This window comes from Stegodyphus dumicola, chromosome 12 (genome assembly GCF_044657685.1).
Source record: "Stegodyphus dumicola isolate Sdum_Otavi_A_Nest chromosome 12, ASM4465768v1".
Lineage (NCBI taxonomy): Eukaryota > Metazoa > Arthropoda > Arachnida > Araneae > Eresidae > Stegodyphus > Stegodyphus dumicola.
The window spans coordinates 63,067,013-63,080,736 of record NC_140779.1 but is presented as its reverse complement, the minus strand read 5'-3'; the positions used below and the strand labels follow the sequence as shown (position 1 = coordinate 63,080,736).

At 32.4% G+C, this 13,724-nt stretch overlaps 1 protein-coding gene across 1 annotated transcript in view; it reads right to left on the bottom strand.

Moving 5' to 3' along the window:
* The window catches only part of LOC118197189 (uncharacterized), a 90,940-nt gene that overhangs the window by 28,902 nt on the left and 48,314 nt on the right, over nt 1-13,724 (bottom strand). The window contains exon 2 of the mRNA XM_035368698.2: nt 7,426-7,792. Within this exon, the coding sequence (XP_035224589.1) occupies nt 7,426-7,792 (367 nt within the window). The remainder of the gene's footprint in view (nt 1-7,425; nt 7,793-13,724) is intronic.

Genomic DNA, 13,724 nt, shown 5'->3' with positions numbered 1-13,724 from the left:
TCGAGACTGTTGGGAGAGTGCAGCACAAGGAGCAGATCGACTCTGCACCCACAAATAAGTAGGAAGGATGCACCCCCCCCCCAAAAAAAAAGCCATATGGAATCATGACATCTAGCGATGTCTAATGCTAGGAAAAACTTTCCCAATAAACGAACTTCTCCTTCTCCTTACCAATTGGAGAGTTCCTAACCGAAATAGTTTCGCTGAAACCGATAGCCTGGTGAATTACACGAGAAATCACTTGTGAACATCATCACGAAGCACACTTTTCTCAAGTTTACAAGGAAATACTGCGCTGCGCAGAGAAGCCCTACATAAGCATAAACGTAGCAATGTATACTTGCTTCAAGGAACAGTGATGAGAAAGGTAACCAGATAAGGTTAGCCCAATAAAAGTAATTCCGCCATATTGTGATACTGCTGCTTAATATTTGTTGGTAATACAGATGCTGATTAAAATTTTCCTCACAATTCTGTCATTTTATTAGTAATTGCATGAATGAAATTCGTATAAAATTTTCCTCACAATTCTGTCATTTTATTAGTAATTGCATGAATGAAATTCGTAAACTGACCTACTTTTGTTGTTTAAGATGGTGTCTATCTTAAATAGTTGAAAATCTTAGACTAAACATTTGAAGACAATAAAAGAAGGAAGAAAAGAAGTTATCTACTTCTTTTCTTCCTTCTTTATTGTAAAGAAGAAAGAAAATTAAAAATTATATTAAGCGCTAAACTAAAAATTAATTTTAAATGTTCAAAATTCTGGCAAAAAATTTATATGCTCAGGCATAATTTTGCACATTAGATTTCAATGTCTTTGAAAATAGTAAAATTAATGTAACAAAACGCAATAAGCATTTAATTTGTGTTCATTTCACCTGCGTTTTATAAGAGTATTTACTGCATTCCCTTTCATTTCAGACCAAATATTATTAACTTTACTTTTTAAACTTTTTCGTTATCTTATGAGACGGGCGAACTTTAGGGATGCTTTGCTTTTAGAATAATGCTCATTTTTTTCCCCTGTTATTATTTTTTTTTTGGCTTATTTTCCAGCAAAACATTTCCTGCATATTTATAATCCTTTTAGATGGCATTTTATTATTATTTGTGTTGAAAACAAAATGAAATATTCTTCATATTTCCAACGATACAATTTGTGAAAATTCACAAAAGATAAACAAAGAAAACCAAAATTTCAGGAAAATTTTACATTTTCATTTGCGTAAAACAGAGGGTATTTTAAATAAAATTGATACTGAATGCAGTTGTTGACTCTGAAAATATACCTTTGTTAAATTATTATTCATAGAACGAAAAAGAAACACAAGCCAGTAAAAGAATATTATAAATGACAAAGCGCATCCCTCCCCATTCAAACACAGGTGTAACTGTCATAGATTTGATGTCAGTGGAGAACCCAAAACACTTGTCTCCTTTGTTTAATGGTAGTCCTTTACCAGCGCTCATGTATTGCATCATCCCTTATTCACTCCCAATCAAACACCTGCTGATGAGAAAAGATGTACTAACAGAAAGCGACACGCCCTTCATAACCCCTACTGTATACTAGCCAGAACATCATTACAAAAAGGTTGAAAAAAATATGATATAGATTATTTCTGTGGTAAGCTAAAGTTGAGGAAACGTCTAGAAAAGACCTTTTTCTTCGTTTACGCCATTTTGCAGAAAATTGAGCAATTGTACCTTGATGGCATAATTATTTCTTCTCAGCGTTGTTGTTGGTCATCATCATTCTTATCATGTCACGCTACAGCTCTTTCCATAGCTGGCCTACTGCGAGATGGGAAGCTAGCACTAATACAGAATTCAGATGGTACACTTCTGTAAATAACAGTCAAGATGCAAAAAAACTTAGAAAAGAGATCTCACTGTCTGGAATGAGATTTTATAGCAATGAGAACATATTAATATTGCTGTCAGTTAATGCATATTTGCTCAATATTCGCTGTCTTTTTAACCCCTCCCCCCAAAAAAATATGTTAGTTTTTGGATGCATAGTAAATTTAGTTGTTCTATGTATCTACGGGTTGAGTATCCATGATTTCAATTATTCATAAGAACTACTTCAATGCAAAGAATTACTTTTACTGTTCTGTCATCCTTATTAGCGGTTCATAGCATTATACAGAACAGATACAAGATTTTTATACTTCTTCGTACTCTGTGTAGGATTACGCTAAATCATAAGAATTCCTTACTCCGGTAAATATAAGAGTATGAGATAATAAGAGCTATGGAAAATATTAATGTGCAATGCAGTATTCTTTCTTCAGAATTAATTTAACATTGATAACGTCTCAATATGCGTAATTTATCAATTGCATGAATATATGTATTTTTATCGATTGAGTTAACCCTGTTTATGTACATTACATAAATATTTCTTAAAATATAGATGTAAAATATAGTTTCATGGTTGCATGAAACTGAAGAAACTATCTAACGCTATACAATAGATGTACCAAACGGTGACATTTTACCTTTTTGAATTTTTGGAAACCTGGAAACATTTGCGCTGAATGTCTATAATTTTGAAGATGGGTGACAATTCCTAGCTTGACATCCGAAATAATAATGCCACAGAGAAGTTTTAATTTATGTTTGCAAATTATGAATGGTTTACTTAGCAGTATTTTTTTACTTATTTATTTTATTCACGTCAACTGATTCACAAATTTCCCAACAAGTTCTACATCAACTTTTATTTGCGTTTTAAAGTTTTTGTTACAAATAGCCCAGAAATTCAATATTAATAAAACACACATCTGTGTTAATGAAAACAATTGAAGATCCCCTTTAGCAGAAATATGATGAGCTATGTTAGAAGAAATAGATTTAGTACCAAAGAAAGTTTACGTACTTTACAAGAAATTCCATCTAATGATTTAATGAATTTATGAATGTTATGCTGTGGACTAAGCGTTAGAAAAATCTAGAAACCTCGCCAGAGAACCGGATTTCGATACCTTGTCTTGATGGACGACTACTTTTTTGTGCTGGTATAACCCGGATGAAAATAACACGAGAAAAAGTCTAAAGGTGCAACTCGCCCTGAAATGTTTTCAAAGGAAAAAAAAACTTGTCCTAGACCAAATTTAAGGAAAGAAAACTGTCTCTCAGTGCTTTCCATTTGTTTATCCATGAAGCGATGTTCACATGTCTTCAGAAATACTTTAAAGTTCATGGAAAACGTCAGAATCCAGGCTTCAGCATGATTAAAAAAAAGGAGAGAGAGATCTGTAAATCAATAGTGAGATTTCAGCATATAAAAATATACCGGTGAAACAATAATGGAATAAAAAACTGGATTCATCTGTTTTTATCCCAAAACGATGAACAAAAATTAATTAGAACGTACTGAAACATATGATGGTTAACTTTACCTAAAAACTGCCCTCCCCCCCCCCAAGAAAAGGTAAATTTTGCTAAATACTTGAAATTAGAGATAAGTTCATAATGAATTGACAAAAGAACTCCTAATGCCTCCGTCTCCTAGTGCTTCTCAAAATTCTAAACATTTTGACGCTTGGCGCAAGCATACCGGTTGCATCCACTTTGGCCATCGTCGTGAACGCAGTGCGGAATAAGTAAAGGCCCTGCTTAAATATATCGCTCTCAATTTATGAAGTGGCAAATTTTCCTGTACTTCTAGCATTAAAACCTATTACCGAGAAACAGATATTCTCAGCATCAGTACTTTGATATGCGAAGTATGACACAGGTCGCTGCAATCATATTATAAAAGAAAACGGCGTATCGTTCTGAAAATGGCGTAAGAAATACGAGAAAGGCATTAAAAAAATTAATTCCTTAAACGAAAACGTTTTCAATAACTCTCGTTCCACTAAGGAACGAATTATTTGCTTTTAACACAATAGCTTTGTAAACAAAACGGTCAGAAAATTAAGTTAAAAGTGCAAATCACTATTAAATGCTAAAAAAAGGAAAACTTAAAGACTTCCAACAGTTTGTAATACATAACAACTATGTAAATAATGAGATTAGCCGCAAGCTTAAAAATGCTGCTCCAACAAAATATTTGCATCATGGCGATTTGTTTACAAATGCACACGATTGCATTCCTCAAGCTATTAATTTGATTAAATAGACAAAAACTAATCTTGAGATGCAGTTGCTTTACTTTTAGGACATTAATCAAACTTTCAGAGTCTTTAAATTGTTTCTAGGGCGAGATTTTCTGTCTTGAAGCATTCAACCATCTTGTTATTTTCATAATAATCTGTTCTTTTTTTGAAAAGCCTACTACTTCCCATCTCAAAGATCCTTCAAAATGCTATTTCGGTGCCATAAAAAATCTATAAGCAATGAAGGCAAACTTTGAAATAAAAAAAATTTGTGGTCAAACGTGCTTTGTGCAAAGCTCTTTCTATGCCACTAGAGGAACTCATTTTTTCCCTCCGTTTTAGAAGCAGAAACAATTAAATTGAGTTGATACGTTTGTCTTGCTAATTCTATGAAAAAAAGTCATACTGATTAACTAATTCGTGAAATATTATCATTTTTATTTATTTAAAGATACTACATTTGAATAGTGATATAAATCCTACTAACAGGACGGCACTGGACGCACCAGCATCGAATGGTCTGGTTTTAGAATCCCGTTAATTTCTTATATTCAGTTGAATTATTGACCTTCAGGATGTCAACTAAGATGTCAAGAGGTATAAAAAGATGATGCTAAAGCTAATAAGTGCAAGTAAATATCATTAGTGCTAGAAAATTGAAACTAATGAAAAAAAAATGAGATAAAAGAACTTTTGTAAAGACAATGTATGAATACCATAAGATAGGATAATTATCTGCGTATGACTTTAGAAACAACAGGAGATTTTCCACCATTTTGGCTGCTAATAAATGTCAAAAAAAAACTTAATTTTAAAATCTTCTTTAAAAGCTCAAAGGAAATTATTCCTTCTTGTCTTAAGTTTTGTAATTAGCTGACATCAGAGCAATACATATGTGGAGTGAGATGGACAAGCTTGGTGGTTAGATATAGTCTTTGGAATCGACTTCTACTTTCCACAGATTCTTGTGCTTTTTCAATGGTCATATCTTAGGATCGCCGTATTTAAGAGGTAAAACTGCAATTCTTTTTATTGCTATTAAAATTGGTTCACTTTTTTAGTAGTAATCACAACATATAGGTGCTCAATTTAGCATAAAATTATTGCCAACGCATATCGTATTGCCAAACATATAGCGCATGTAGTGTTGTTCGAGTGTAAGTTTACCATTTAGGGGAAGAAATTCCAAAAGGGAATAGTTAAATTGAATATTTTAAAGCTACAAGCCATAATCATCGCTTTCTCTTTTTATTTGTCAGCCACGAGTACAGTCAGATGCAACAAGCTTTGTTAATTTCTACCGCAAATGCCAAAAACAATTGGGAAGAAAACAATGTTGTCAATAGTTTTTTGAACTCGAGAAAGTTCGGTTCATTCACATTATCAGAGTGTGGATGGAATACTAAATGATTCGATCGGTGAAGAGTATTTAGAGTTAAGACAGGATGAAGGTAATTAAAGGAGCGAGCCAGATTACCTTGCAAGCTGTAACGGTTACGGTTGTGTAAATCGGAATCTTAGCGAGTGGCGGATGTTTAACGAGCCGATACAAGTGTTTTTGTATTGTTTTATCTTATTTTACCATTAGTTAGGTATTAGAGCCTTTAATTTGATACCGTAAGAATCAATGTGTATTATTTTTTTTTCAACTGCATATTTTTAATTTTAACAATGCACATACAATTCATATTATGTTAAGATTAAAATAATGATATTTAACACCTTCGAGAGCATTTAATTTAATATTCAATTTTAAGAATCATTATTATGCACAGTTACGCATAACTTCACGCAAGAAGCCTGGTTATAGGCTTTTAAGCAATTTAAAATTAATATTTAAAAACAACGTCAAAAAGCAGACGCATTATATTTACAATGTATAATTGGAAGCAAATCGGCATCTCCTTATTTTTTAATATAATAAGGAAAGATCCAAAGTCAATATATATATATATATTGGTGGAAATATGCGCATATATAACTGCTGTGCCCAAAACGTTTGCTAAATGTTTATATGCTTACAGCACTAGTATATAAGGCAGTTATATTTGAGAAGTAAAGAAATTACAATATGATGATCTTTGAAGTAAAGAAATCTGGAAACAAACTTGCTTCAGTGTTGAGTTCCTGACATTCATGAACGCATTTAAAGAAAGCTGTTTATTTTCGTATGTGGTATAGATTGACATCTGCATCATTTTGAATAGCTTGAATTACCTGAAAACGCTCAGACCATACACTTATTCTGATAAGAGATAGCAACGGGGTCAGAAGGGCAGAAATCTGACAAATAAGGTAGTGTAGCATGACAGAGATCTGTTTCTGATTAAAGAAAACCATGCTTGTTTCCTCAAAAAGCGGCATCACGGGAAATACTCGGAATTTCTTTAAACTCTGTTTCCATTAAAACACGAGCTATTTTTTATAGATGGTAAATGAATAACAAAAAGTGACATCCCTCGCTATCCTAAATGATGTTCCTTCATGTAAAGTTCATCCATAAAGAATTAAGTTACCGTCCACAAACAGCCAAATTCAAGTGTTCACATGCGTTTTTCCGTGAACTATTTAAACATGTACGGGTACAATTGGGAAGGATATCAGAAATTTTCAGGATTTACCAAACATCTTCTCTTACCACCAAACTACTCGACAGGCTTTTCGTCTCCCCAGAAATTTGAGTGCCGCAAAAACACTATACACTTACAAACATCCATGCCTTCTCCGAGATTCGAACACAATCCCTTCAATACGGCAGCTAGCATTGCTAGCCACTATTCCGATCAGGATGGCGAAGTGTTTGACCAAAGGATTATGTACACGTATATTTATTCATACACGCACATGACAGGGAACAGCCATATGCAAAATTTCCAACACACCATATTCATGGCTATAATCAAGATCGTAATATAATAGATTTTGATTATTGTGTTAGAATAAAAATTATATGATATCAAAAGAGCTCTGACAAGCAGTATTGTATTTTTAAGCTGCAGAATGTGAAGTGAAATAGCATAAAAATTTCTTATTCTCATGAGTAGAAACATAAATAAAATTGTTGGAAAGAATGACAAATCATAAAGAAAAACATATAACTTTACAATTAAAAGATAAAGCGCATTTAATTTACTAAACTAAGGTTTTGCTGAATAACTCTCAATTTTCAATAGAAAATGTATAGGAAATCTAGAAAAAGTAACTGATTTAACTGCTTATTAAACCTACATGACGTCACTCTTTAAAAGTATGACAGAATTTTCACCAAAATCATTTAAAATGTAGAGTTCATATTTTAAGTACAACAGCTTACCTTTGGTAAGACTGGTTGGATTATGAATTCCGCCTGAGCTATTTCTTCCTTGATCCAACAAAGGTTTGACACACCTCTCGTAGAAATTTTCGTTGTGTGGGCCTTTGTATGTATGGCAGGAATCGCAGACAGTGTCTTTAGAGGCCGTGCAGGGATGAGCCACGTAAAGGCCTACACCACACCTCGAACAGGGATAACAAGGTCTGTGGGATGAATGATGACTTGAGTAATGGTCTGAAGCACAGGCTGTGCATTCTGTGTCGTGGTGGCGGTTGCAGTGACGTTCGACACCGTAACCTGGTGGGCAACTGGAACAATCGCTCAAATTTTGCGGTCGGTGATGATGAGAACGCTTTGTCATAACGAACTGCAACAGAAAATAAAAATTACTATTAGATTAATTTACTTTTTAATAATAATAAGGAACATTTTCAATATATTCAATATTAAAACATGCATACTTGTAAACTATATCTTTCGTAATAAAAGGACCACAAGAAAGACAGTCTTTCGCAGCGAAAAAGTATGATTTGTAATTATGTATCTTATAAAACTGAGTGCAAAGATACTGAAAAATATATTTTCCATGGAAATTCATTGGTTTCCATGCAGATATACTGGATATACCGGAAGATGCAGATATACCGGATATAAGGCAGATACACCGGAAAATATATTTTACATAAAAATTCATAGGTTAGAAAAAGTTTCAGTTTAATGCCTGCTCTTAATTTTATTTAGATGATATGGCTATGTACATTTATTTGTTACAAAACAAGTTATGCGCACAGAATACGCATTAAACGTTGCTATCAAACTTATTACGGCATAATACGCCTCCAATAATAATAATAATAATAATAATAATAATAATCTGATTCAAATTGAAAAAAAAAAAAAAGAATCAAATTTGCAAGTTACTATTAAATAATTAAAAATACATGAAAGGAGAGTCGGAAGCAAACATGTGTAGTGGAATTTTGAAATTAGGAAAAATTGAGCACTGCGCTGATATATTTTTATAATTTCTAAGAAGTGTGACGCGGGTCCTATTTCTTCGACAAAGAAATTTTCTTAGTTGAAGTTTATGTTTGCTAAATTGTGTTTCAATTTTACATAATTTTAACGTTAGAGACCTCGAAATTTAGTTTCATATATTTTTGTAACAATGTAATTGATTAACAGATAAAAATTTATTTTAGAATTTAGTACTTGTACAAAACATAAGTAAATTGTATTTTTGATTAAATAATAAAGAGTTTTAAAGTATTTTGATTGAAACTTTTAATGCGTTATTCGATCTTTAGTTAATGTATTATATTTCTTTAAAAATTTCTGCAATGAAACCAGTACGAATATACTTCAAATTTAACATCTATTATTATTATTATTATTATTATTATTATTATTAATTTATTCTAAGTTAGCATTAGAAGCGCGTCATAAGACGGAAACCTTCCGATATGCGAAACGTACAAGTCCATCCTTAGTGGCAACAATGGGAAATTATTTACGATTTTACTGGCGGAAGTAAATTAATTCTAATCTTTACAATATTGCGTAATTCTAAGGATTACTAATTTCGATTCTACGAAAAGTAAAAATAAAAACGAATTTGCCAAACTAATTGAAAAAAAATTATTCAATCTGTCTTTAGTGTATTACATTTCATCAAAAATTTCCACAAGAAAACCATGCGAATATGTCAAAAAATTTAAATATCTTTTACTGTTATTATTCTAAACTAATATCAGAACTGGATCCTAAGCTGGAACCTTTGCAATAATCAGAACGTAAGAGTCTATCTTCAATGGCAACAATAATTAAATTTTACGCAATTTTTATTAGCGAAAGTAAATAGATTCTAATCTTTATAATGTTGTACAATTCTAAGAATTAGTTGCTTCGAATATAAAGTAAAAATAAAATCTTCAAAATAGTTGCAAATAAAGCAAAAAAAAAAAAAAAAAAAAAAAAAAAAGTTAAGAAATTTGAATTTATTAGACTTAATATTAGCTTACCAAGGTTCTTCCTCAGGATAAAATGAAAAACAACTATTGACTGAATATTAAGCTTCTATAATACTCTGTTGAGGAGAACAAAAAAAAAAAAAAAAAAAAAATTCTCGTTCAACAATATTTCTCTTATTGTTAATATAATTCATACCAATTTATGGTTTTGTAAACGATATCGTTTGGCATCTCTAAGGTTAACTTTTCATTATCACTCGTTAAGTTTGTATTCCAGGAAGAGGAAAAGTGAGTTAAACGTGCATCAAAGGAAAAAAAGAAAGAAAAAATGGATGAAAAAAGTGGCAGCATTCAATGAAGCATGAAATCGTGAGTCGGGCCCGCCATGTGTCATAAACGGCATGTGGGTGAATAGGTTTTCCGGCTCTCATTAAGATACGCTCTGTTGGGACCGTTCCTCCTTCAAGGCGGAAAAAAAAATAAAAAAGTTGACAAAACAAAAGAAACCGACAATTTGTTTCTTTTTGAGATACTCTGCATACAGTGAAAAAAAAAATATACGAATGAATGAAAATAGTAAATAGAAGTTTGAGCTTTTTTTTTCTTTTGTTCCTTTGGATAAAAAGCGGTATATAACCGTCAAGAAATAAACTCTGTGAAATCTTAGCAAGTAATGACACCATATCAAGCCTAGGAGCGAAATTATAATCAATTCAATGATCAAAATCTGATGGTATAAAAATAAGAGTAAGTAATTATTCTGAAACAGCATTACTGTGTAAAATGAAAGGAGAATTTATTTTCTTTCCCCTCTACGAAGACAATCCCGCATTTGTATTGATTGCATTTTCAGAGGAATATACGGCTTAAAGTACCATTTTTTTCCCTTTCTTTTCTAGTAAATCAGGTATTTAATTTTATTGAGTCGATTAATTGATTACAGGCCAGTGGCCGAGACTGATGAAATTTAATACGACCACGAAACAAGGTACAAGGTTTTACCAGTTAACGAATGTTTAAATGCTTCAATTCTAAATTAAATTCGTTGTTTAAACTTCCATCAGGAATAGCAATAGTGGTTTTTTACCTATAGATATGAGACGAAAAATTTGTTTTCTTTCAAATAAATAAAATATCATGAAACAAAACAAAAAATAAAATTTTATTTTCAGGCTTTGTAGAAGTGTGAAATTCTGAATTAGTTTCTGCCTTGAACGTATTTTTAAGTTCACCTTGTATTTTAAAGACTATTGGACATGTCTCAATTCATGCTTTTCCATTTGAGGCTTTTACGAAAATAATCTCAGTTCAGCTTTTCCATTCAGGTTCAACGCCAAATCAGATAACGTAATGAGAGATCACATGACAATGAAGCTATCATTATTCGTCTTTTAAATTTAGCGTTCAGACGCTGTTTAAATACAACATTAATGTCACTGGGAATGAACACCTAACACACCAAACATTGAATTTTTTCTATTAAAGAGTAAGTAAAGCGCGAATCATTGTTTCGTCAGCTTCTTTATACGAATATCTGCCGCCTTTCAAACATCTCGTTGTCAAATATAATAAAGGAGAGAATTAGAAATAAACATTGAAATCGCATGATTTTTAATGTTTTTCACCCCTAACACCTGCTGAGTAATGAAAAAAACCTGAAGTAGTAAGATTTACATTGCCACGTTCAGAAAGTTTGAAGTGGAAAAGGTTGGAATGAGAGATCATAGGAAAAATCTTTCGCAATATCATAATAAACGTATTTTTGACCTAAATATCGATATATGTGATGTAGGATGGATTACTAGTTAATTGGCAAAGTTCAAACATTTTTATATATTTTCTTTCAATATCTCGATGTTTTCCTTGGAATAACTTTTGAAAATGACTTTTGGACTATAATATACTCAATGATAAAGCAAAGTATATATTTACAAAGTGAAAGGGGAAAAAATCAAACAGCATGATACAAAATAGTATGTTAATGCATTTGTAATAAAACAAAAAAGAATAAGTCAAAAAGAAAGAAAATAGGAAAACAAAACAAAGTGAGCATTACTCTTCAAAACGGAATAGTCAACGTCATAACAGAACGGTGCAATGTAGTATTTAATTACTATGCAGTAAGATTTCTTTGGAGAGGAAAAAAAAAAAAAAAAAAAAAAAAAAAAAAAAAAAAGGCAGATTTCCTCCAGTTTTGAAAGAAAGTACATTTGAAGGTCACCTACTTTAATAGTGACCAAATTTTTCCATATCGTGACAGAATGACAGTTGGTATAATTTTACCATTTCCGTTGAACGTTTTTAATCCTTTCCTTTCTGAAAGCTATTTACAGAAAGAGCCAGGTATTATTATCTGTATACCTTAATAATTGTAGTTACATCTACAGGTGCTCTGAAAACTTATTAGCACGCAAAAGACAAATTACTGATCCACCAGCCCCCATCTGTTTTCCTACTAACCCTTTTACAACAGGTTGCGCTAACATATGGTTTTCAAATAAGCAGAAACGTTTCTTAGATTAAGACTTTCCGCTGGGAATTGCGAATTTTATATGATCATTGGGGAACGGAGTATGTGTCATATAGAATCACAGCAAATAGAAGTATTTGTATAGGAAAAAAAAAAAAAAAAATCAGATCCATTAAGCTAATGTTAAGGTACCCAGGGTAACTGAAAAAGAGCTGATTTTTAAATACTTTGTTAAGAAAAGTATTTGAAGCGCTTAACAGTTTTTATTGCAAAATAAACTGGAGAATTCAATTCATTTCTTAAAATTATATAATTAGTAAGTTTCAGTATGCACTTAGTTGAAAGAGGCACTCTTTCCAACGCCTTTATGATGGATATTATCTGGTATTAATTGTAGCAAAGGCAACAAGTTATCATTTCGTAACAGTTGGCTGTGTTCTAAAAATATTTACGCATAAGTGCGCTGAGCAGCGAATAATAATAGAGTTAAAGTCTACCTATTACAATATGCACTGCATTTCTTGTTGCACGGTCGCCAAGATGAGCAATGCTCTGCGCATATTAAAATTACCTTCCCCTACAGCGGAAATATAGATACTGTACGGCTGTTTCCCATTATCTCATTACCGTAAGAGGACGGGCATCCTAAACAGTTTAAATCTATCTTGGTTTACATTATCGAGTCTTTGGGTGCGTCCAGACCAGGATCTTGCAGTCACAATCAGCATAAGCTGAACTACTGTCGCTAGGCGTCCAAACCTTCCTATGTAACTGAAAATAGTTTAAGGATTCTATATAAATGTTTCAACTTTTCAATTTTATGCAAAGATGGTTACAAGAACAAATCAATCACAGTAAAGCAAACGCAAATTGACATCCACTTTACAATTTCGCTGTGTCAGCTGCACATCCAAGCATGCGCAGAATTACCTTCTCTGATTGGCTAAGGCTCAGACTTTGTTCCATAGGGTGAAAGAAGCTTTTAGGCCTTATGTTTAAGATAATTTTTGACATGCAAACTATGAAGATTTACTACAATATAAAACTCTAAAATCAGGTTTTCTTTTCCAACGATCCTGTATTTTTTTACGTTTAAAAATGAATTTAAATATTTAGTAAATTAAAAAATAAAGCAATAAATTATTCAAAAACTGGAATATAAAATCATAATCTGTTTATTTATTTTGAGTTGGAATAAAGGGTACTTTAACCCTTCTTTGGACCTCTTACGTACAAGAACTCAGAGCATAGTCGCTACTTCAATATCCCAGCTCTTAAGGAATTCTATTTTAGCTATGATAATACATTGGTAACCGCCGAATCATGTCTCTAGAGTTTGGAAAGTTTATCTTAGCCCATCTGCAAAATCCGGAAGCATCAGGCAACGCTGGAAGGGTTTGGCTTCATAATTGAGACCATGCGGGCCGATATGAAAGCGGCTGCTACCTTCGATGGAAAAGGCCCGTGATGTCCTTCTTGGATCATCACCACTGCAAATCTAAAAGCCCAAGCATTCAGCTAGTATAAGGAGATTGGAAATTTCCTTTTAGGGGAACCAGGTTCTGAAGCATATAAAAAGCATTAAAAGCATGGGAAGCATTTAAAAACGCCCTACTCAAAGCTTTCCCAGTAGTGAAAGACTACGCCAAGTTGGAAACGGAGCTGTTTATTAAATACCAGACGAAGGTGAAAGAATTGACAGATTTTATTCTACGAAAAATTCAGATATTTAATTTATTGTACTGAAAGAGGCCAGACGCCGAATTAATAGAAGTCATTTTACCGCTTCTGCTTTCCCCGTTATAGCCTTTTTGGAAGTTAGAAAAACACGCTCGAAAGCTTATTTCAACTCGCACTGA